The sequence below is a fragment of the Pterocles gutturalis genome, unplaced genomic scaffold (assembly GCF_000699245.1).
Source record: "Pterocles gutturalis isolate BGI_N339 unplaced genomic scaffold, ASM69924v1 scaffold27801, whole genome shotgun sequence".
Lineage (NCBI taxonomy): Eukaryota > Metazoa > Chordata > Aves > Pterocliformes > Pteroclidae > Pterocles > Pterocles gutturalis.
Genome location: NW_010103888.1, coordinates 2722 through 27850, shown reverse-complemented (window position 1 = coordinate 27850; position 25129 = coordinate 2722). Strand labels below are relative to the sequence as shown.

At 36.7% G+C, this 25129-nt stretch overlaps 1 protein-coding gene across 1 annotated transcript; it reads left to right on the top strand.

Annotated features, from left to right (window-relative positions):
• Positions 1-2827: 2827 nt before the first annotated feature.
• ACSL3 (acyl-CoA synthetase long-chain family member 3) lies at positions 2828-24629 on the top strand (the record flags this gene model as incomplete). The annotated part of the gene is made up of 12 exons (XM_010086888.1): positions 2828-3250; positions 9477-9654; positions 15798-15907; positions 17174-17312; positions 18016-18166; positions 18764-18887; positions 19158-19229; positions 19720-19859; positions 20600-20772; positions 21957-22031; positions 23066-23257; positions 24515-24629. Coding segments are annotated over exons 1-12 (1820 nt in total), but the record flags the coding sequence as incomplete, so codon positions are not given.
• Between the last annotated feature and the right edge of the window lie 500 nt (positions 24630-25129).

The following is a 25129-nucleotide window of genomic DNA, read 5'->3' as shown; positions in this document are numbered from 1 at the left end:
CAGTTGTCTAAGGAAAGAGGTGGAGCCTTTACGTTGCCAAGAAGCTTACTTTCCGCCCTGGCTCAACTCTCTTTAGAACCGCTACCCTACAAAGATACGGGAACATATGCTTCTGATGAGGATACTAGAATATGCTTTGCTTGCTTGTTCAAAAAGGGACTGGACTTTTCCCACTCCCAATTACAATTTTAATTACAATTACAATTAATGACAAGTGTAGATGCTCTGGAAATATTACAGTTCGAGATCAGTTGCCAAGTTGTTAGAGACTGGCACAGGAGCACTCTCTCTCGTTAAAGTTTACTCTCTCTTAATGGTAAGAATTTAAGGAAAGAAAAATGGAGTCTTATTTGGCCTTTAAGGCAAGAAACTGCATTTGCAAAAGATACTTTTTTATACTTAAATATCGCATTTTAGGTCAAAAATTATTTCTATAAGTGTTAATTTTTTAAAAGAAACTGTTAGATGACTTGTAACAGCCTCAGTTACTGAAGGAGAAACTGAAATAATTAGCAATTTAAATCAGGGTAACAGATGTACATCAGAATAGAGTTCTAGAGCTGGATGCTTACTTTTCTGAACCAGGGTGACATTCCAAAATATTTCCCCTTTCTCTGTCTTCTTGGAGTGTTCCTTCGACCCTTTCTTGCCATGCAGCCTTTATGAAATGGTGGGCATAGCACAGTTTCTGATTTGCAGCATTTCCAGGTTTGTGGGTTATGTGCAAGTCTTCAGGTAAGCCTGAGAGAGTGCTTGACATGAGACCTTGGTGTGGTTATTTTAAAAATAGTGGAAAAGGTTCCTTTCCACTTCTGAGGTATGAATAAAGCTGTTGGGATAACTGCAAAATCAAATGGGAGGCTGCTGTTCTAGGAGGGCTCAGTGCTTCTCTAACCAAGGAAAGTTATGAAACCCAGAGAGAATATTTTTGGAGAGACTCAGGTGTTTGTCAGACAGGGAATTTCTTTGGAGAACAACTTTCCAAAAGTTGTTAAATTGGTTGCCTTCATTTTTGCTTGTAACAGTGTTTGGTTAAGTTTTGTTTCTACTTTGTAGGGACACAGAAGTTCTCCAGCTTTATAAAGAGAAAAAAAATGTGTTTCCCTCTGAATTGGTCCAGGCAAAATTATAGTACAATGTATAACTTTCTGAAACATGGCTAAATTTTTATGATGTGAATGCTGGGTTCAGCTTTAAAACATAATGTTCTGTGCTGCTATCAACAACAGCATAATTTTTGTGGACTGCAGTAGCTTACTGGCTGGCACATGATTATTTCCATTAAGTATCCTTCAGTGACAGCCTAAGAACATAAGTCTCTTCAAACAATTACTGAATTTGCCCTTTAGCGTATTTAAGTTTTTTTTAATTTCTCATCGCTTTTTGGCTTTGATCTCAAAACTAACATACATACTCTTCCTTTTATTCATTTATTTATTTATTTATTTATTTTAGGTTTTAAATTCTTGTTCTCCTCTGCTGCTTGATCCAGTTAAGTCCCTGCTGTGAAGAGCTCCCAGGCTTTATTTGAATATGTGTCCCTGAGTGCTTTGCAGAATGGTCCTTAAAGTTGCTTGGTTCCTTCAACTGCCTGTAACAATGCAGTGTTAACAATGAGCTTACAGCAGCTTTGACGGGAGAAGTTGATGGTGACATATTTTTGCATAGAGTTTTAAGAAGTTGTATGGTTTAGAGAAAGACAGAATTAATCATGTCCTACAAATGGAGGGTATTGGATTCACCTCTTCCCAAAAGGACTTACAAATTTAAGATTCATGAAGCAAGGTTTCTTTCCAGTACTACTGAAGGATCTTATGTGATTTAAACATTACTTTGTCAACTAAAATTTCTTTTCATTAGGGTTTTTAAAGAGTCAATGAACGTAAGACATCAGCAAAGAACCATATGGTGTTGGCACTGTGTGTTCTGAAAAAAATTTATTCAGAATTATCAACATTGCATCTTATGTACGCATCATTGTCAGTTGCGTGATCTATGGCATATTTAATATGGTTGTATCAATACATTTGAAGAGTTAACTGAGGGAAGTGTATTTATAGTTCATTTTGCTTTTATATGCGAAGCACTGGTTTTTGTAACTGGTAGCTTGTTCACTGTTACAGAAATTAATCTTCAGACATTATGACAAGTGTCCCTGTTTCCTGTAATGATTGTAATTAATTTGTTGATGTTTTTTGATCTTTTAGATAGATGACATAATTTCTTGCCTCCACAGTAGAATACATTAGGAAGTTGCATCATTGTGTTCTTTAGATATGATAAATGATGCTTTAAAAAAAGTCAGAGTGAATATCCTAGCTTCATCAGGGACTCTGGAAAAAGCTACACATCTCTTCATAGTGCTCTTGCTGGGATTTTGGGGATATTTCTCAGCTGTTTTCCAATATTTAACAAATATTAGTTAATATTGTATTTATTGATGTAACAAGCATGCCTGTTGCATACTGGTACTGAGGCTTAAATCATAGGACTGATGGAAAGTCCCTAGGAATAAAAGAACCAGCAAAGTTCTGTTGCATCCAGGGCCTTTGTGGAGGAAGCTTACGGTTTCCTTCTCTTATGCAGGTGTCCTAGTCTGTCCAAAGAAATAAAAACCCTAATAATTACTGCAGTCTGTTATGTGAGAATGGAAGAATTTTTCCTCGTGTATCAGTGTCTTGTTTCGTTTGTGTTAGGGGTTAAGACTTTTAGCCTAATATCTGCATAAAAAGACCTACTTTGATATGGATTGTAATAATATGTTTGAAAATAACCCCCTTGCCAAGAGCTATAGAGTTTACCACTAACATTTTCTTTTCTTTTTTCAGATCTTTTTGGATCCCTGTCTAATTGATCCATGTTTCCAAACTCTCCCTTGTAACCTTCACAAGCAGCCAACATGAAATTGAAGCATAACATCAATCCCGTTCTTCTACAGTTTATAAACTTTATAATCTTGGTGTACTCCATTGTAACGTACATTCCGTGGTACATATTTTCAGGATCAAGGCAGGCTATAGCAAAAGCCAAGCAGGTTAAAGCTAAACCTGTGAATAACAAGCCTGGGGCTGCGTACAGGTCTGTGAACAGTCTACATTGCTTAGCTTCAGTTTTATATCCTGGCTGTGATACACTCGACAAAGTTTTTAAATATGCTAAGACTAAGTTTAAGGACAAAAAACTCTTGGGAACACGTGAAATCCTAAAAGAGGAAGATGAAATCCAGCCATCAGGAAAAGTTTTTAAAAAGGTAACTCTTTTTTGCAGTCTGCCTTCAAGAATTTTTCCAAAGTGTGTTTGCTTTCTTTTGCAACACTTCTAGTCCAGTAAAGCAAATCGGGGAAAAAATAAGTTTTCTACTCACATTAAGTAATTGTGAAGAGTTAAATTATCTAATTCCAAATCTTTCATTACTTGGCATTTGAAACAAATCTAAACCTTCTTTTTGCATTCTTGAGTAGATATCCTTTTTTTATGGTTTCAGCCAAAGAAAACACACAACTATGTTTTAAGTATTTGTGTTTAGTATTTAGCTGATGATGTAACTGAGTTTAAAGTTTTCCTTTTAGGTGAATTAAAAAAAAGAAGTCTCCCTTTATGTTATTCTCAACTATAATCAGATAAATACAGAAAAATTGCTAGATGCCTGTACTCACATGTGCCTTTCCAGTAAACTTAACTGTAAATTAAGGATTTACTGGTTTTGCCCTGTGAATTCAGGGATTAAATTAAATTTTTGTTTGGAAAAGAATTGGCAGACTTTAATTGGAAGACTTTTTTTTTTTTCAGTCTTTGAATTTCAATGTAAGTTGTTTCAAGGGACTGACTTTTTGTAGTCTTTTAAGTTCGGGCCTGTGTTGTCAGTTGCTGCTTTGTATTTGTTCAGAGGCATTTAAAAATGCAGTTTTGCCTGAAGAGCAGGTCCTGTCGAGATAACATCAAAAGGCTGCATATGTTTGTGTGGATATGTGTTAAAGCTCTGCACTTCTGTGTTAGAAGCTGTTAACTACGAGCTATAAAGACCATTTTTAGTTACGGTTAGTTTTCCTGCAGGAGAAAAATTTCTCTCTTCATATAATAAAGGATTCCTTAAATACTGCTAGTTTTAATTCTGGTATGAGTATAATGTTTAAAGTAGAATTAGGTCAATATCACAATACATGGCAAAGTGAAGTTCTGTTAAAATCTTTACAGAATCTTAAATTGTTAGAAAAAGATCCTCCCAGCTATGGAGTTAATTTTCCAGCATGAAGGAAACACTGGGAGAAATGGGTACATATAATCTTTCTTGGTGCACATTTTGCGGCCTCGTTGCCCTGTAAAGAAACAAAGTTCATGTTGTACAAAGTGGGTTTCTGAGCACAGATCAGAACTTTGGCTGCCATGATCTCTGCTCTGTTTTTCAGACACAATTAGTAATGTAAGGCTTAAGAACTTAGGAGTTTTAGCCTTTTCCATTATGAAAGCAAAGTGTTCTGAATATTGGAAGGCTGAAGAATATTGGTGTTGACCTACTTAAATTACTTATTTCTAAGACCTAGAAATTACCTAAGTTAGGTAATTTTGTCTAAGCTTGACACAACAGTTCATTATGGTCCATTGCCATACTTGGCCTCAAATTATTTTGTTCCAAGTTATGGCATTATCATGTAAGTCTACCTTTTTTTTTTTTTTTCCCCCATTAAGGAATACAGTGTTTCATAATACCTCATAACATGTTTTAGCAAGTGAGGAATATCATAAAATTTCACAAGATACCTTGTTGATTCCAAGTGTCAGGGTTCTTTTCCTTTGATTTTTGTCTTTCATAACATGCATCTTTTTATTGCCTAGTTTCTTTTAGTAAAGGCAATTTGTTGAGGTTTATTTGGTGCAACTCTTCAAAAAGGTGCATGACACTTAATTCTTAGGTATAATGTATGTAATTTCTAAACCTTACAGGAGCTGCAAAACTTGTTAATTTCTTTTTTTCCTTTCAGAAATTGAACACAGTGGTGGGAATGGTTGATGCATTTTTCTGCATCTGTCTATTGAACAGCATTACCTTTTAGGAAATGTCTGTGTAAATTGCAGTGGGCTACATTAGCCTAATTAATGAATCATTAATGGGGTAAATACGTATCTCAGAAAAGTAAAATATTAAATTTCTGATTCTTAGGAGAACTAAGCTCACACTTCTGGCTAAAATTATTTAAAGCTAGATATTTAACATCTTTAAGATCAGATACTATATTAATTTATTGAGGGCAATTATATCCCAGGTAATCTGTAATTTCTTGAATTTTTATTATATTATTGTTCAAAATATTTATGTATTCCTGTATAGTTGCCAAAGTAGCAGAAATTCATGAATAAGGATAAAATACAAATACTTGGTTCTGCTTTGTTGCATTTTATAATATTTTGTATGTAGCTAGTTTTTTTGTTTCCTTCTGTAGTGTCCTTTAATACACTTAGAGAGCATACCTAATATTAACAAAATACTTATTTAAATCAGGATAAAGTAATGTTGAAAATACTTCACAGATTAAGATGTAATCAATTGGAAAAATTAATTAATTTAAGCAGAGCTTAAATGTTATGATGCACAAAAGATGAACTTTATTTTGCTAGTTGATTATTTTATGTCATCTTCATTATAGGTTATATTGTCACGTGCTTGCTTTTACATACGGTAGTATGTGGATTTTGCTTTGTTTGTGTCGGTCTTCTTTTTTTTTTGTGGGGGTGTTTTGTTCTGTTTTAAGAATAGTTTGTAACCAAGAACAGAATTAATGGAAATGTAATAAATAAGACAAATATAATAAGATGATTTTGGTAGGGGAAAATGATACATCTAAAGCCTATGAGACTTATGTGAAACAGTAAGCACCTGGGCAAGGACTTGGGAGTTCAGAACGATACTGGTTATAGCTGATACTGAAACTTACTGCGAAGTTGCAGGAAGGTTCTTGCCATGCCAAGTCACTGGGCAGTAAAAGAGTAGCTTATGATTTTGAGAAACATAGGGTGCTATGTAAATAATAGTTTGGGATGGATGTTTTCAGAAGTGTTCAGCTGCAATCCGTGTTTTCATGTAAAAAGGGCAAAAAATGGACATTTCAAATAACCTTTGTTCTATGTTTAATATATTTTCTACAAGGAAATGTGTTTAATTCATGATCCCTGGTTTCCGGATGGTAGTTCTTCAACCCTTATAACCTACTTTTAGCAAGACCTTGGAAGATAACTAAGGTCAGGTAGTTTAATGACTCTAGAGGTACCTGCACTGTGGCTTTTTTGAGAACGTTTTATGACACCTTCACACTAAAAGTTTGAATATGGTTGCCCAGAAACCCAGATTAAAGACATGTTCACTGTTCAGCAGTTTTTTTTTTATACTTTGCTGGATTTCCAAATATTAATACAGTACCGATACTTAATAATATTTTTCAGTGCATTAAATCGAAAAGTATTTTTAATGAGGTGCAGCTGAAGTGTGTTTAAAAGCTGGTGCACTAGAGGGCAGCAGTCTTCTAGGTAAAGGGGGATTTTGCAGTAAGCATTCAGAGGTGCTGGCTCTTTTGATTTAGTCTTTGGGTTTATGTGTCTGCTTCATGAATTCTCCATGATCTTGACTTCTTGGGCTCTCCTCTTGCAAGCTCTTGGACAGTTACTTACTTTACACGTATAAGTAGCTATCTATCAGAAATAAGTTCTGAAAGTTGTAAAATTAAATAATTAAAAAGATTATGGCACATAGCATCAGTCTTAACAGCTGTTTACAGTAGAAGCTGTACATTGGAAAATATTAGCGAAAGCTGCTGAGGGAAAGGCCAAGAAGGTGGATGGATTTGGAGACATACTGAAACACAAGGAAGGATGAGAGAAACCATAACCTGCTCTGTTACCTGCAAAAGAAGCAAATAGGGAAGTATAGAAGAAAGGGACACACATAGACAGTGTATTAATGTGTCACAGGGAGGGAACAGAGGAGAAACGCTGGGCATGGGGAGGCAGGGAGGATGGGAATTTAAATAAGTGGAAGGTAGTAGGAAAAGTAAAACTCAAAATAGCGGTCTGTTTTCACATGTCAGTTCTTAAGAAATATGACTATATTTCTATATATAGAAAAATAGAAAAATAACTATAATTAACAGTGCTATACTTCCTTTCAGTGGGTTTTCTAACCTCATAAGAAAGGAACTCAGCAATAAGGCTGCCTTTTGCTACTTTACATCAAACTTGTTTAAGCAGTGAGGGTACATTATATAAGAGAAGAGAAAAGGGAAAAAATCAGAATCACATGTTGTTCAGAAAGATCTATTTTTGCTCCTTTAAAGATGTATTATTTAAACTTCAGTGAGTTATGTAGTGAATTATGTAAATTACCAAAACCTGTTCATTTACAGATTGGCAAATTTACCAGAAACAGTAACAAGAATCTGCTTGTATTTCTTGGCCTAATGATTTGAGAGCAGCATCCCTGAGGCCACGCTGTACGTAGTATCATTGTGGAAAGGGTGTTGCCTGCTTCTCTTCTGTAAATTATTCTCAACTGATGATCAAGAATTTCCATGTCTGCCGAAAATGCTGCTTTGGGGGAAAAATGTCACAAATTGGAAAGAAAATTCCAAATGACTGAAATTTGGATAGACAGGAAGAGGTGCAATATTTTCTGTGGAAGAAGTAGGAGTTTTCTACACCAGAAATATCTTGGTATGTCAAAACCAAAAGGAACTGCCAGGTCCTTTTCCGTGGGGGGCTGTAGCTGTGAGCGCAGGTAGCGTGTGAGCCTCTGCCCCGCGGTGCTGCGGATGTGGTCAGGCAGCAGTTCTGCTGTGATTTTCTCACTGGTTACAGCAGAGAAATTCAATGTGATCTTTCTTCTCCAGTAAGGTTTTTGGCTCTGAAAGAGTCTTATTTGCCAATGAAGCTGAGTTTCTTTGAGCAGAACAGGAAAAGCTGAGCAGATATTTGTGAGAGAAATGTTTGTTTTCCAGTGAAATTGCTAAGTATTGTTTTTGTTGGCAAGTATTGTTTTTTGGGTTTGATAAATCATATTTACCCATGAAGACATTTGTAGATTTCCAAGCAGCTGTGTATAAAACTGTCCCAAGTAAAAAAGTCTTGTCCTGCAAAACAAGTAGGTTGATGAGCAATATAGAGTAAGGCTGTCATGGGTCAACTCAGTTACCCAACAGTACACTTCTGCAATTTGAAAAAGTGTTTTGTTAAATCTATTTTATTTTTCTATTGGAGCTTGAGAGAGATTTTTCAAATTCATTTTATTAAGAAAGTGGATATGGAAATACAAACTCATTGGAGATGTAGTTACACGCCAAAAAGTTGTTAGGTTTTACAGCCCAAAAGTCTGAAATTCAGTTAGAGTTGGTAAATCTGGAAAATGGAATGGAGGGAGGAGGGAGAAGTTTGCTTTTCTAGCTTTTTTTTTTTTTTTTTTTAATTGTTTGCTTACATTTATTACTAAGGCTATGTAGCTAAAGGAAATGTACGAAATACTGATTAATAAAAAATAGTTTTCAAAATTGTCAAGGAGCTTGTATAACTAGACAGGTAAGGTATAATAATTTGAGTCTGAATTTTCAGTGCAAAACATCATTTTTGTACTATATTTGTATATGAAAATTTCTAAGATGACTGGTCAAAGAACCTATCACTCAGCAAATAGTACTGTAAGGTGCAAGTGCACACACAGAAATCTGACGGATAGTAAACTGTAAATTCAAATACAATTTTACTGTGCACCAGCTTTCCCATAGAGAAGACAAGTGAGATTGCTTAACTTTTCCCCCATGACTTTTCAGTACTGAGATTTGCCAGTAATGTCCAGTCCAGTCTTCTGTCCCACTTTTGTTTAGCAGTAAAAAAGGGCAAAAAGATTACTCCTCTTCCCCTGACATTTGTTTCAGAACAAACAAAAGGAGGGGGATTTCACAATTCTTGACTGAGGACCCATTGGTAAACTGCTTGCTGGGTTCCAGTTTCCCTGGTTTTTTTTTGTTTTTTTTTTTTTATAAGAACGAACACCTAAGTATCTTATTTGTATAGGAGAATTGTAGCCCGAATGCCCAGGAAAGCAAATACGGCATATGTATTGTACCAGCTAGTGCTTGTCATCCTTTACTTAGAATAAAACAAACCTTTGTAAAACATCTGAACACATATGGATTAGATAACCATGACCTTTCAGAGGGCTTCTGAAGTTGTGAAATACGGTGGGAATCATCCGCTTTCCTAAGGTGAAAAGAGAAACTGAGATGATAACACGCGTGGAGATATTGCAGTATTTGTGTTGGAACTTCCACAGTCTCTGTAGTTTTTGGCAAGAATGTTATTCATTATCTTGAATAAACTGCTTTTAGATATTAAGCAATTCTTACTTCAAACATCTGGGGTTTCTGCACGTGGATAAAAATGTAGTAGGACGTGTTAAGGATTTTTGTTTTCTAAATTGAATTTATTATTCTTATTAGGTCATCCTTGGCAAGTACACCTGGCTTTCATATGAAGATGTATACATTAAAGCTGTTAATTTTGGAAAAGGCTTAGCAGTGTTGGGTCAGCAACCAAAGACTAACATTGCTATCTTTTGTGAGACTAGAGCCGAGTGGATGATTGCAGCACAGGCCTGCTTTATGTGCAACTACCAGCGTAAGTATGCATCTTTCCTAAAATATCTGTGTCTCTTCACTTTACAACACAATCTGAAAACAAACCTTTTTCTTACTTCACTTTACTTACTAAGAAAACTTTTATGAAATTTATACAGAGCATTTAAAACTACAAGTAAAAAATAGTGGATAAGGTAGCGACTGTGCACTTTTTAGTGTTTTGCCTTACTGGATGTGTATCTGCTTGCAGCTGGAGTATGGTTTCAGTAAGTATATCTTAATGAATTTGTGAGAGGTTTATTTTCTTTTAATCTCAAATTTGTACATATTCCCGAGTTTCTAAAAAACAAACCAACAAAAATCACATGTGAATTAATTGACTCAGTTTCAGGAGTTGACATCAAACCTTCATCTGTGCCTGTCAGTTTTGTTTTAACTGGATATTTTGTCAACTCTTCAGTTTTCATTTTGATTAGAGTTTATTGTATTGTTATGTCTAAAAAGTAGAAAAGGAGTGAGTAAGTCCTGAACTTATTTTGGACAGCTCTTTCAAATTAAAAAGTTGCTTAGTAACTCCTTTACCAAACTGTAAGTCATTCCTTCACTCAAAGCTTAGGCTGAGCCTGATATGTTTTTTTTATGGTTTTATATTTTTGTTTCTTCTCTCCACCTCTTGGCTTTCTCTTAGTCCATTGCATGTCAGGTAGTACATCCTCATTTAACCTGAGTGCTGAGTTGAGACTGTGCTTAAGGACAAGCTTGAGTCCTAGTTATTACTTCTGAAACCTTGTGACCGTGTTTAGTTTTCGTGAGCTATTTAAAGTCAGTCTCACTCTCATCCATAGTGTCTGGTTTAGTCATACTCTAACTGGATCCTTAACCCTGGCAGTAGGCTGAGACTAGGTTCTGTGACCTGGGATGCTCCTCATTTTCTCATGGGGTGAGCGTAAGAGAAATGTCTTTTGAGCTCTTCTGTCCGATGGCAGTCTTAGTCCCTAGTTACTGCTCCTTTAGTCTTCTGCTGTTTTATTGTGGAGATCACTAGCTGTTGGGGCAGAGCTGAGTCTGCTCAGGGAGGAGAAGGTGCTTTCTTGTCTGGACGTGTACGCCGGGCAGTTGCAGGCCGTGTCGGAGGTGCCTTTGAGGAGTGGCAGAATAGGACAGGCTGGCTGCAGGAGTCCTTGCCCAGCTTCACAGCACAGGGCAGAGACAAATGCAAAGCCAAGTCTGCTCCCCTTTCACTTGAGTTGTGTAGAGAGCCACAGCTGTGTCCAAAGTACATCTCTGCATAGGAAACCTGCTGTGTACCCTAGCCCTGTCTGAGCCTAGGCACAAGGATATGTGTAGGGGCTCTAGGCCTGTTTTTCTCGCTTAGAAACCTCCTGAGTGTTGATCTCAGCTTGGTACGGGAATTGTTTTCAAACGTCTGTTTCGTCATCACTCCTTAGTGTGTCATTCACCTAACGGTAAGCCCAGGCTGGCTGGATTCTGTAATGTTCTCAGGGGAGATATTTCTCATTTTCCCACAGGGCACTCCAGAAGCTGCTGTTCCTCACAGGCTTTGGCTTCTTCTCTCCCATGTTTACCCTCCTTCAGTAAGAGATGGACTGTAAAAGCCAGATATGTAGAAGTTCCCGATTTACTGCCTACCTACACTAAAGTTATATATCAATTAGTCTTCTTTCAGATTTTGTAAGCAAGCCTAACATTAAAAGTGTGTCTTAAATGGTCCCTCTCTGCTCTAAGGAGTCTGTTTCATTTTGAGAAGCCATAGGTTCATGAATCTGTAGCAGTTTTCACTTAAATAAGTCTTTACTGTGGGTCTGGGTGGTTATTTTGTGTATGCCCTTAGGCTGTGTTATTCCCTCAGCTGTAAGGGTGGAGTTGGTTACGGGATGTACTGCCCTAGCCCATACTACTTCCAAATCAGCCTGCTTGCTTTGTATGATGACTGGCTCCGCAGACAAGGACAGAGTGGATGTTGTGTACTGTGACTTTAGCAAGACCTTTGACGTGGTCTCCCGTGTTGTCTGCACATCCGAACTCTTTAGCTAGAGGCTGGATAAGGAGCTGGTGAGATGGATGGAAAGTTCCTTGTCCATTGGCTGAAAGGCTTGTGATCAGCAGGACACAGCTGTCTGTCAGCCCTTGGGGATTGATGCTGAGCCCAGTAGTATTCAGTGTCTTTATTGAAGGTGTGGCTGATGGGACAGAGTGCAAACACAGCAGATCACCATCCAGAGCAAGATGTCGGGAAGAGCCAGGATGCTGGAGGGCGGGGCTGATGCTCAGAGGGTCTTGCAGGAAAAGTGGGCTGTCAGGGGAGTTCAACAAAGGCAATTATAGATTCCTGTGTGTGTGCTGGAATAACCTTGTGCACCAGTATAGGCTGGGGGACAACTGAATAGAGAGCAGCTTTGCAGAAAAGGACCTGGGGGTCCTGGTGGATAGCGAGTCAGCACAGTGCCGCCTTGCAGTGAAAGCCAGCGGGGGATAGTAGCATGAGTGTAGCAGGTAGGTCCGGGGAAGTGGTCCTGTGCCTCCATTTGGGTGCTGGTGAGACCATATCTAGAGTATTGTGTCCAGTTTTGGGCTTCCCAGTAGAAAAAAAGACCTTGATGTGTTGGAGTGAGTCCAGTGGAGGGCCACCAAGATGCTGGAGAGGCTGAAGAATGTGACAGACAAGGAAAGGCTGCTAGGGCAGTGTCTGTTCAGCATTCAGATGAGTGGGTTGAGATCTTGTTGCTGTCTAAGACTGTCTAATGGGAGTGTATGGCGAGGGTGAAGCCAGACTCTGCTCAAAGGTGTTTTGATAAGACTGGAGGCAACAGGCACAAGTTGAAACATAGGAAAATTCGGTTAGATATTAGGACAAACTTCTTCATTGTGAGGGTGGTTAAATACCAGAACAGCAGCCTAGAATGGTTGTGAAATCTCCATCCTTGAGATACTTAAACCCAGACTGGCCGTGGCCCTGAGCACTCTGCTCTAATGAACTGTCTTGTGCAGGTGATCTTCCCAGGTGCTTTCCAACCTAAATTCAGTGATATTTTTGGGCCTTTCTTCAGTGAATGACTGCTGCTAACTTGCCTGCCAGAGCAGACATCTGCACAGGCTATGCTCAGATGAGATGTCTGTGTTGCTTTTAAAACTACATGTCTCATAATAGACCATGTCAGTTCCCTTTTATCACTTGTGGTATCTATTAGATTCCTAGTGACTATCCTGGGAATAAAATGCAAAGGCTTGTATCAATTATTTTTTCTTTGGAAGTGGAGTACACTTATAAATCCTAGGAAGATTTCATAATTTGAGGGAAAAAAAAAATCTGAGATAGTGGACAGATGTCGTGTGTAGAATGGTATGCATGTGGTTTTGATTTTGTTAGATTAATGTTTTAAATTCCGTTATTGAGACGTGCTTCAGCGCACTGTCTGACGTGGTATTTAGCATCTAAGCTGTATGTCATCTTATGTGAACTTGGCTGACTTGTGTGTTGGCAGATGATGATATTATCATGCAGTATTCACGTAGTCGGTTTGCTGAATGAATTATAAAATTCAGATGATGTTGAAGAAGTAGTGTGACAAGACATTGCTAAATGACTTGTGTTAGCATTTTTCAGTTTACAAGCTTCACAACAGCTAACTGCTGTGGTAGTGTTGTGACATTCTTTCAGAATGTGAAATGTATTAAATCTGATGGTATGTGCCCTGAACTGATGCCAGGAGAGCAGGTTCATCTGCTTTGTATGTAGCATTGGAGAGAATGCCTTTCGTACTGCAGAATTAAAATTTGAAAAGTAGTTTTTATGTTACGGATTACTTGCACAGACAAGTGATTTGTGATTACAAATACTTGCATGATTGTAAATTTTACATTGGTTGAAGCTATCTAAGTCTTGTATTTGCGGGAGGTAAAGTGGGGTTGCTAGTTCAAAACCGGAAAAAAACCCCCACTAACACAAGAACAGATTTTCTTCCAAAGTATCTCCTGTTCACCTGTGTGAAGAGCTCTTCACCAGTGTGGGCAGATAAAATGCCTGAGTGTATAACCAAATAATGAAATAAATAGGAAAGGTTATGTGTCATTTTTCAATCATGCCCTTCTGAAGCTTGAGTAGAAGTGGTTTTGTCAGAATTGATTTGGCCGAAGCCTTGAAAGGTATACTTTGCCTTTTTGTTTTTTATGTATGATGAATGCTGACATACTCACTTTAACATTTTGGTTGCATTGAAATAAATGGCAAAAATTCTATTGGTTTCTTTAGGGCAAGGCTTTGTTCTTATATATTAGCAGGCAGATTCAGTGGTGTTGAGATTTTTCTTTTTGCCAGATCTTAGAGCAGTATTCCCAGCAGAAGTCCAGATATCGAAGATTAACTTGTACTATTGTATATGTAAAGGTGAACACACAAGATAATCCCTTCTTTGTATGTCTTCAAGAGAAAAAGGAGAGGAAAAAAATTGCCTGAACTTTCAAATTTGCCTGAAAAAGTTTTAGGTGCCGTTGTGGAGAAGTGAGAATTTCACAGGTCAGAATTATTGCTCATTTTTTTCCCCGCCATGACATCAGTACACCATCATATAAATTGTATATCTCTTTCTTTTTGTCTCTGTCGTATAGCCCTAAGTTGTCCTTGATGTACTAATTTGTAGATAAGTAATTAACTACACAAATGGTTATTTCAGTGATTATACTTTTCTTTCCGGGCAGTGTGTCGTTTGGGCTGTGCTTGCTGGTTTGGGGAAACGGAATTTCTGCGAGATGTTTATATAACAGGGGTCACTGCAGTAAGTGGAGAGAGCTCGTGGGAACTAGTAGAGGCACTCTGCTGGACTTTGCTCCCACCAAATTAAAGAAAACATAGTGCATGTGCATTTGCCCTGCAACAGTTCTGAACTATGATGGACTGTTTTAACAAGGAAAAAATAAGTAGAGGTCAGCTATTTACTTTTCTGTGTAAGAAAATGGCTTTTGAGTTCTTCCTTAGTATGCTGCACTGGGTTAGTAATTCCCTGGATTTAAAAACTTGGAATACAACAGAGTTTGATTTTATTTTTAGTTTTTGCTGCAGTGAACATAGTATAGTTACTGCCCTAATGTACAGCGGGGTGTTTGTTTCAGTACTTCTGATGTTTAAATATTCAGCAAAGTCCAGACTAAAATACAAAAGAAATTCAGATACCTGATGTGACAAATCTTCAGCAGTGATGTTGTAGTTATTAATGATTGTGTTGATTGACCTCACAGCTTTTTTGAGATGTCCCTGTTTAGCATTCTGCGTGGAAAATAGGAATTTATTTTTTTTTTGAGAGCAGTACCTCTCTTTTGTTTTGAGCTGCCTTTTTCTTCCTCAGTCTGTCTTTTCTGCTGCAGTTCCCATAAAAATGCCAGGAAATTAAATATGGTTTTTAAAGTGTTACTATGAAATAATTGTGGTTTAACACTCTCTTGCTAATGAGTTGTCCTTAAATACAGGAAACAGTGTTTCTAGTAGTCAATTTCCTAAATATTTTTCTTCCTTGCCATTCTGTATTCTCTTTGTGTCAGTTCAGTGTCTAATGATTGTGATGATCAAACCTTTGTTATGTCATTTTAAATAGATGGGAGAATATGATAGTCACAGATTTATTACTGAATGTGATAATTAATCTGTTGATGACATGTATTACCATGTTATAATATTTTTTATTAGCAGTCAATTGTAAAAGGCTAATAACAGAACTGGTACATTATGAAAAGAGAAGTCACATAAATGAAAGCTGTTTCTTTCCTGCGTACAGGAGGACTGTTAAACAGTGTATTACAGTGAGAACAGATGCCTACTTTTAAAATGGTAAAAGTCATGAAGGTACCAGATTAGATCTAGAAGAGAATTACATAGGGTAATGTGGTTTTGGTACCTCTAGTTAGACCTTGAAAAATAGTAAAGAGTCACATAGATAATGGTTGTTCTTTATTCCTTCTCAAAGTAACTGAAAATTATGCTGTATTTAAATCCATGTAATATATATTTTTAAAATCACAAAACTATACCGCCTTTATATTAGTTGACAAATATTTCTACTGTGTTGCCTAATTTAGAATAGGTTAATCTCAGCCCTTTATTGTAAACTGTACTTGAAAGTGTAACACAAGAGATTCACCTTTTTTTTTTTTTTTCCCCATTTTCTGTTTCAGTTGTTACTCTGTACGCTACTCTGGGAGGCCCAGCAATAGTACATGGGCTAAATGAAACAGAGGTGACAACCATCATTACTAGTAAAGAATTGATGCAAACAAAATTGAAGGTCAGAAAACTGTTCTTTGTCTCTCTCTTTCCGGTGTATCTGTTCACTATTGTTAAAAAGCTTGGTTCTATTGAACAGAGCAATGATTTATTGCCTTTCTCTAGGGCAGACAGTTCTTTTACAATAAGATTTATGTATCTGTCTTCATGTACAGAAAAAATAATAGTTAGCCTTCAGTGGGATTTAGGCTCCTCAGTGACTTTTGTAGAACAGATGGGCAGTTTGCGCTATTGAAGGGCTGCAGTGCTGCCTGGAACAACACCTTTACGAGAAACTGCTATGGTTTCTGGGTGGATTTAGTGCCTATAAATTTAACAGCTGAAGCAAATGGGAAGAACAGAAAAATGTATAAACTGTATATGAATAGCTAAATGTGATCATCCTCCTGATATATTGTTGGATGTTTTCCCAGCAGAAAATGACTCTTAAATCTAAAGGCGGGTGCTCGAAGAGTTAGAGCTGTTTTCCAGTGTGGGGGAAAGCTTATTAAACGTTACAACAGTCAAAAAACTTTGACTTACTGACCCAGATTGAATACACAAGTGGAACAAGTAATCTGCACTAGTTTCATCATCACGTGTTTTGAGGGAACTAGATCTTTCATATAAGGGAATTGTTTGTATTAAAAACTGGGCACTATTGCTGAATTTTGAGTTAGAATTTCCCAAATCTTATTTGCTTTTTTTTTAATAATTACTAGAATGACAGCAGATATAGAATGCACATTTATTTCAGCTTTCGGTAAGAGAGTGAATCTCTTCTGCTAGAGATGGTAGTCATCTCTTCTTCCACATGGATAAATGTTTTAGAACTCACATTTTGCTTGGAATGCTTGACTAGTGGTTAACTAACAATTTTCTGTGTTTTGGTAGCTGTTGCTTTTTTTAAATAGCATAGTAATCAAGGAGCAACGTAAGAATTAGTGTGAGCTCAGTGTGGCCAGTTTCTCTCAGAGTTCTATGAGAGAGGAAAGTCAATTATCTCTACAAGTCATTGCAGTCTTATTTGTGGGCTTTTCTTGAAATAACACTCAGATCAGTAAATGGTTGGAAAAGGTTTTGGACTTGTAAGTGGAAAGTTCCATCAGTCCTGCAAATCTAAATGTGGAAAGTTTCAAGCTTTGCAGCTGTTTGAGCTAGACAGTTTATCCTCTGATATTTTAAATCCTCAGATATTTTATGTCAATGCTTTTTAAAAAAAATGTATACAGTAGATAGACCTTTTTTTCTTCACGTTTGATTTCTGAACACATGTTCATTTCCACAGGAGATTGTTTCTCAAGTTCCATTGCTGCGACATATTATTACTGTGGATGGCAAACCAATAACATGGGCAGAGTTTCCCAAGGGTGTCATCGTTCACACGATGGCTTCTGTGCAAGCCATGGGGGCCAAGGCAGATATCGGTGGGTTTTCTCTCCTTTCTGTTTGGTTCATCTCATTTGTTGTCCTGCTTTGCCACTGTTGAGTAAACTTGGAAATTGCAATCTCAAAAAATTATGCCATGATGAACCTTTTATCATCTGGCTCTTCTTTAAATAAAATCTGTGGAGTTTTTTGGTTTGGTTGTGGTTGGATGTGGGGGTGTGGGGTGTTTTGTTTTGTTTCTCAACACAGCAGACTAAAATGCTTCTAATAAAATCTGTCTTCTCCAAAAGTGTCACATGTTGAAGAATAATTTTTAGCATAAGCATTTAGGTCAGGATAGAAACTTAGAAAGCATTATTTTCATCAGATATATTGAAACCAGGTTATTCAGAGCATAAAGAGAAAATTATTGTGCATTTTATAGGAAAAGGCATCAGTAATTCGCTACCACTAAGTTTTTTTAAATTCACAAATATCAAAATGTCAAATAGCCTTTAAAATCTGATAGAACTTGGTCGCTTTTGTTGCATTTCTGAAAGTATCAATCTACTATTTAAATTTCTTGAAATCTATTTCCAATCTATGTAACATTTTTAGAATTGGAATTCAGAATTTCAGAAGGTGTTTTAACTATTATCAGAACAAATTTCTACTGTTAACTCTGAAGATCTTTGGTCAAAGATCTCCTAACCTGATAGGCTTTCAACACATACACATTTTCTTTTTTAACACAAATTACAGGAAACAAACAGCAGGCCAGGCCTGTGCCCTCGGATATCGCCGTGATCATGTACACTAGTGGATCCACAGGAGTTCCCAAAGGAGTTATGATCTCCCATTGCAACATAATTGCTGGGATAACTGGAATGGCTGAGAGGATTCCAAGTCTGGGGTATGTACCAGCAGTTACTTACCAGCCAATAAAGAAGAAGCAGTTGCATCTGATTTTAGATCAATTACTGTGTAAAATAGCAACTGTTTTATACTGCTTTGTCTGTGACACATCATACTATGCACTGATGTCTGAGCACCTTCCAGTACTGCGTTAAATGACATGACAACTTCGTGGGCTGTTTGTTCTCCTCTCTTTTGTGGGCAAGACCAGGACACACAAGCCTGTGAGGCTGCCTTGCAGTGGAGCGGCTGAAAGCTTCCTTAAGCAGTACTTTTGGGTAGTGTTACATTCTGTGCTTTCTTTCCATCTGGTGCAGTTTTTAATGCTGTCCATGGGGTTGCCTTTGCAACCATAATAAATGGTTAATTGTCTTGGAACGAGTAAACATCACACTTTGTTTATACCTTAAACCTACAGTGTGTAGTACGCAGCTTTTGAGACAAAACTCATATTATTTGAAATATGGTCTCAAGCTCAAAGGCATTGTCCTACTTTCTCTAGTTCTGCAGGAAGCTCTGTGTAAATTTAGCTTAATGACTCACCTGAGGACTCTAATGGTACAATATAAACCTATCTTTTAAAAATTCTTTACAGGGAAAAAGACATCTATATTGGCTATTTGCCTCTTGCGCATGTTCTGGAGCTGAGTGCTGAACTTGTGTGTCTGTCTCATGGATGCCGCATTGGTTATTCTTCGCCTCAGACATTAGCCGACCAGGTATGTTGTTGCTGTAAGCCCTTATGGTCAAAACAAAACAAACAGTTACTCACATTAGAACTTTGTAATATTTCTTAAAGAATATTAGAACAAATCTTTTCTGCAATTCATGAAGCAGTATTGGTGGTTGTGACTGGTACTCTGGCCTAGTTTTAATTGTTAAAATCAAATTTAAATGAAGATGTTTGTTTGAAAGATGTGCTGTGTCATTTTGTTTCTCATGCTAAAAATTTTGAATGTGTTTGCTAGTAAATTTTTTCTTCACTTTAGTCCACTAAAATAAAGAAAGGAAGCAAAGGTGATGTTACTACACTTAAGCCAACTCTAATGGCAGCTGTCCCGGTAAGTAAGTGAAGGATAAATGATGTTTTACATTATTTAAAATTGATTATTTTTTTTAACAACTAAATTAATGCATTGATCATTTAAATAAAAAAGGTAGAGCCTTTGATGCTAAGCTAGCTTAAAATAATTTTTTTGGTATTTATTTGTCTGTTGGGGATAAACATTCATCATATAAGTGTCAACATTTTTCAAAGTTTATTTATGGGGTTAGATTGCCATTTTATTTAGTCGTCTGTTGCTTGTCATAGTAAATTAGTGGAATAAAGATAGTAGGCAGCAGGCAGCTTGGAGTTCACTAGTCCTCCTGCTTAGATATTTGCTTTCCTCATTTCTGTGAACATCTTGCAATCTCTTAGCAATGGAAGAGGAAGCAACCTGGAAGGGGGTTGTCATGTGAAACGTACTAAAATTTCTAGATCATGTTTCTTTTTTGTTGTACTGAATTTAGGATTTCTGTTACTTTGAGTTAATATTTTTACGTAACTAGGAAATTATGGATCGGATCTACAAAAATGTAATGAATAAAGTGAATGAAATGACTAGTTTCCAGCGGAATCTATTTATATTGGCCTACAACTACAAAATGGAACAGATTTCCAAAGGTTACACTACCCCGCTCTGCGACAGGTAATTTTAATTTTATTTCTAATGGCACAAAAAAAAAAATGCTTATCAAAGCCTTACCACGAGCAGTATCTGATATTTTTTTGTGCTTTTTTTTGTTTTACTGTTGACACTTTGAACATGAGCAAGTCTGTAATTAAGTGTAAATTGAAACAATAAATCACTAGTTTGTATGGTTGTTTTAAACAGTTACTGATATAATTTAAGTGAATGTTATTTAACTTGAAACCAATTGGAGATTTATATTCATTGCATTATTTTCTTCAAGACTTTAGTAGTGGATCTATACAATTCTTGGGTAAGATGGGAAGTCTGTTCCTGTCGATAACTGTGTACTTACCTTACATTTTGATGGAAGTGAATCATAGAATATCTCCAGTTGGAAGGAACGCATGTAGATCACTGAGTCGAACTCTCAACTTTAGTGAAGACCAAAGGATAACATAATTGCAAATTTATACAGCTTATTTAAATTGTTTTTAAGGAGAAAATGACAGAACTTTACTGTCTTACTCAATCTACGCTCTCAAAACATTTAACCCATCTTCAAATTAGAATGTGGAAACAAGCTTAAAAATGTGTGTTTGTGTTTTGAAAACTTAAATTAGTTCTTTCAAGGTTTTCATTGAATGCCATAAAAATTTACTTGAAGATAGAGGAAACTTTCAGTTCGTATACAAAATTAGGTACTCTCTTGTTTTGTTTTTAAGCTTCAAATACATACTTTTATCTTTGCATTTTAGCCTTATTTTCCGGAAAGTACGAATGCTGCTAGGTGGAAAAATTCGCATCCTGCTTTGTGGAGGAGCTCCACTCTCTGCAGCGACTCAGCGGTTTATGAACATTTGTTTCTGTTGCCCTGTAGGACAGGGATATGGACTAACAGAATCAGCTGGAGCTGGAACAATCATGGAAGGTTGGTGTTGGTGCATCCTGCGGAGTGCTGTGATCTGTGCTGGGCGAGCTGCGTGTATCGTCTTGGACAGTCTATTCAGTTGGTGCATGCCACCAAACATAATTGGGGATCCTGGGAATTACTTGTAATCATGAATGTGTAAAACAGTAGGAGTACTACTTATGACACATTGTGCTAAAGCTGGTGACCTACATATAAAATGAATGGTCTCATTTGTGACAAAGAAACCTGTAACAGTGTGAAAGGGATATTGGCATTATTGCACTTACCAGTTGAAGTGAATAAATTATTTCTAGTTTTAGTGAGTGTATTGAGATGTTAGGAAAAAAAAATAGAATGCAAAAGCCTGGACCAGATCTTAATTTCATATAACAGAACTTCATGGTTTCAGTTGCCTTTTAGTCCTAATATTTCACTCATATTCAGTGGTGGCAGAAACAGTCAGAGCTGCTATTTTTTGGCAATGGTGTGATCTACCATGGAATCGTATGAGGAGTATCTAAGGTTCCTTGCTAGATTTTGCGGGATTGTAGAACATGTATTATGTTTCTTGGTGATCTACAAACTGCTATGATGTGGTTTTTATTCCAAGAGCTCTTTGGAAATGGCTTCTTCAGTAGCTTGAGGGGGGAAAAAAGTGGAACTGCAATAAGAATGATGTAGTCTGCAGTGATGCTCTTTGGGGAAGGTGCCCACATGCAAAAGTGTTTGGGATGAGACTTCAGGAAAGTGAATCAAAATATAGAATCTCTGAATTGTTGTGAAATATTGCTACTTATTTCAGAGTCCAGCAAACACTATTTAAGTTGTTGTGCCACTTCTGAAGCATCATTCACGTGGGCAGCTTACTGTCAAAGCTGTGTTATACGACTGGAGGTATCTGTAAATACAGCTGTCTATTCTCTTTGCAGGATAAGGATTTTATCTGCATTACCTTGTTAGGTGCATTGGTTTTCTTAGAAGTTCTGGTCTATGAGTTAAAGGTCGGAAATAAATAGCAGTTAATTTTCACTAAATAAGGTGCATCACAACAAAGATTTTTCTGATCAGTTTTGTTAATTTTTTTTTTTTGTTCTTTTTTTAAATTATAGTTTGGGACTATACTACAGGGAGAGTTACAAAGATTTTTCTGATCAGTTTTGTTAATATTTTAATTTTTTTTTTGTTCTTTTTTTAAATTCTAGTTTGGGACTATACTACAGGGAGAGTGGGAGCACCTTTGGTCTGTTGTGAAATCAAGTTAATGAACTGGGAAGAAGGTGAGAAATTCTGTATGTAATTAAATTATAGGGTGTTTGTACTTTATGTACAAGTTTGAACTTTAGGTAGCTATTTTTCTCTTGGGCTTTGCACAATAGTAGTAATTAGAAGACTATTTCTTGGCTTTTTAAATTTTGGATGCTACTTTTGTCTATAAAAATTTGATCTTGGGGGAGAAAAAATGTACAAAAATTCCTCAGCGGTTTCTAAACTTGCAGCTGTCTAGGCAGAAGCTATCAATGTGAGTGGTGTCCAGACTAGGTTGTATTATGGCTCTCTTTGGTTATAGTATTTCTTTTATTCCAGTGACTTTAATTGCATATGCATATTGCTTAACTGTGTACAGCATTGTACCTCTTCCTGATTTAGACTAGTATTCTTGCAGGACAGAATGCAGGTCTTGTATCTTAGAGGTGCTGGATCCAGCAGATTTCAGCTGAAGTGCATGCATGATACCTTTTGTTGCCATTAAGAAATTACTTTAAAATAGTCTTCATAACATCATTATTAACATCATTAAAAAATTGTCACATGGAATGGAACTTTAATGGATGCTATATAAAATATATTTAATGTAGTTTGAAATGTATTTAGGTAATGTCCTTTCACTGTAGGCTTTTGTGTACTGTAGAGCAGAAATACATAATACTTAAGGATGTTTTGGGCTAATGTGAAATGCTATAGTGTTTTTTCTTTCCTCAAATATGAGGCAAAAATTCTCTTTTTTAAATTTGAGCCTATATGAAACTGATAGATCGTGTTAGTCCTGGCAGAAGGATTGTATAGAGGTGACATTTGCCCTCTGTGTGTGTGTGAATTTCACTGTTTGCAAACACACATGTTAAATAGCTGTTTATATGCTGAAAAGAATTGGAACCACCTCTTCTCTTACTGAATTATTTAGGCAACTGATAACTTTGGTTAAGGACTTACTAAAGTGTTTAGTTCTATATTTAAAAACTAAAAATTATAGGAGTTCTTGCTTTGGAATATATTTTAATTCTAGTTAACTTAATAAAAACTGTAATTTTAGGTGGATATTACAACACTGATAAACCATATCCTAGAGGTGAGATTCTTATTGGAGGGCAAAATGTGACACTGGGCTACTACAAAAATGAAGTACGAACCAGAAAAGACTTCACTGTTGATGAGAATGGGCAGAGATGGCTCCACACTGGAGACATTGGAGAGTTTCAGGAAGATGGATGTCTAAAAATTATAGGTGAGTTAATACATTCAAGGGAATATATATATATATACGCACACACACATTTTCTAGGGCTGCTAAATACTGTAATTAACCCCAAAAAATCTGCAGTTTTTGGCATGCAGTCTAAAGCCCTAGCATGTATCCCAGGAAAATTCTGATATGTTAATGTAAACTTGATTGTCTGTTTTAAAAGCTCATTTTTGAAACAGTTGGCTTCCTTTTGAAACAGTCTTAACATCGACTCCATTCTGTTAGTGAGACCGGGTAGTAATTAGAGAGTTAAATGTAGGCTAATTGAGCTAGATAAGCTGCCTTAGATTTTATAATTTTGTAAGTGTGGAATTTGATTCAGTGAAAGGGCTTTTTTAGTACTATGTGCTCAGGAATTAAATAAGCTTTTTTCTAATCTTGCCATTCTTTATAGTAAGAATGTCCTTTGATCATAAAGGAACTAGGGGAAAAATATACTAAGGTCAAGGTGTTATATGTAAGCCTGTGATAGGCTTATAATTCATTGAAACTTGTAGGCACAAAAATATGTGCCCTATAAACTACCAGGTGTTTCTCTTGAAGTCAGTGGGTGATTCAGTATGCTCTTTAATCCTGAAAACTAAGCTTATTTCATTTATCATAGGAGAAAAATCTTAGGTTCCGTTGCAGCTGCTTTGCACTGGTCAAGCAGGTCAGCAGCTACAAAGCCACCTTGCCTGGTGGCACAAGGCAGCACGAGGTATATAGGAAAGGAGAGGCAGTCCTGGCTGCCGTCACAGGTAGGAGGGTAAGGCCCTGTAGTCGCCTTTGCCTTCTTTGGGCTACGTACAACAGACTCAAGTAATTTGGGCTTAATCTTTGGTTCCTATTGTTGTGTTTCAAATAACAAATGGACAGTTGCTCTTTAAGTATGGATTTAACGTGGGAATAAATAACCAAAGGTCACCAAATGGTGCATCTCCTGCCTCAAGTGTCTGGACCAAGCAGCAGAAAATGTGTGCTTCCAGCCAGACACTGGCTTTGTGTAATCCTAGTTGCCTTCTGTTGACATGCTAGTGCTGTCATAAAGGAGATGCTGGTTTAAAGGTAGAAAATATATAGAGTTTTAATGTCTCTTATGTTCAAGTGAGGGACAGATTGATAAAATGCAAAGTCTGGAAACCTGATATGTGTCAGCTTACCTTTTGGTGTTTACATAGACATTAATTTTATACTTTTCTGAAATTTATGAAGTTTTATGTTCTGTAATTAATTTTTAATTCCTTTTTCCCTCAATAGACCGTAAAAAAGATCTTGTAAAACTCCAGGCAGGAGAATATGTTTCTCTTGGCAAAGTAGAAGCAGCTCTAAAGACTCTTCCACTGGTAGATAATATTTGCGTGTATGCAAGCGGGTAAGAGACAGCTGATATTTTGTTGTTGCTGTATTCTTTATCTGTCCTACTGAAGCCATAGGCAAAATTAATTAGGCATATAAGGGCTCAAATATGTCTTAAGTTTCTCTTTTTAGAATTTCGTACCCATACATAATATAGACTTGCATGTATAAATATGCTTCAGGTGGTCTTTGTTTCCTGTTGTCATTTTGATGTTTGGAAAGTTTATTTTGGAGCCTCTGAACCATCTGAAATATTCTGATTTACAGTATGGCCAAAAAAGCCTCACTTGATAGCTTTGATTGAAGGAAGCCAGGACAAGCATATCAGAGAATTGCTCGGTGGTAATAAATAGAAAATTAACTTTTGGCTTGTTCACCTGGTTATCTGTGGTATTTTTGTCTTAAGTAGTGATAGTTATGCTGTAACTTTGATTCTGACGGTTTTGGATCAGTAGGCTAACAAGCATTGGACATGCCACTTCTGAGAATGCTTCCACTATATTAGGCTTTATTTGT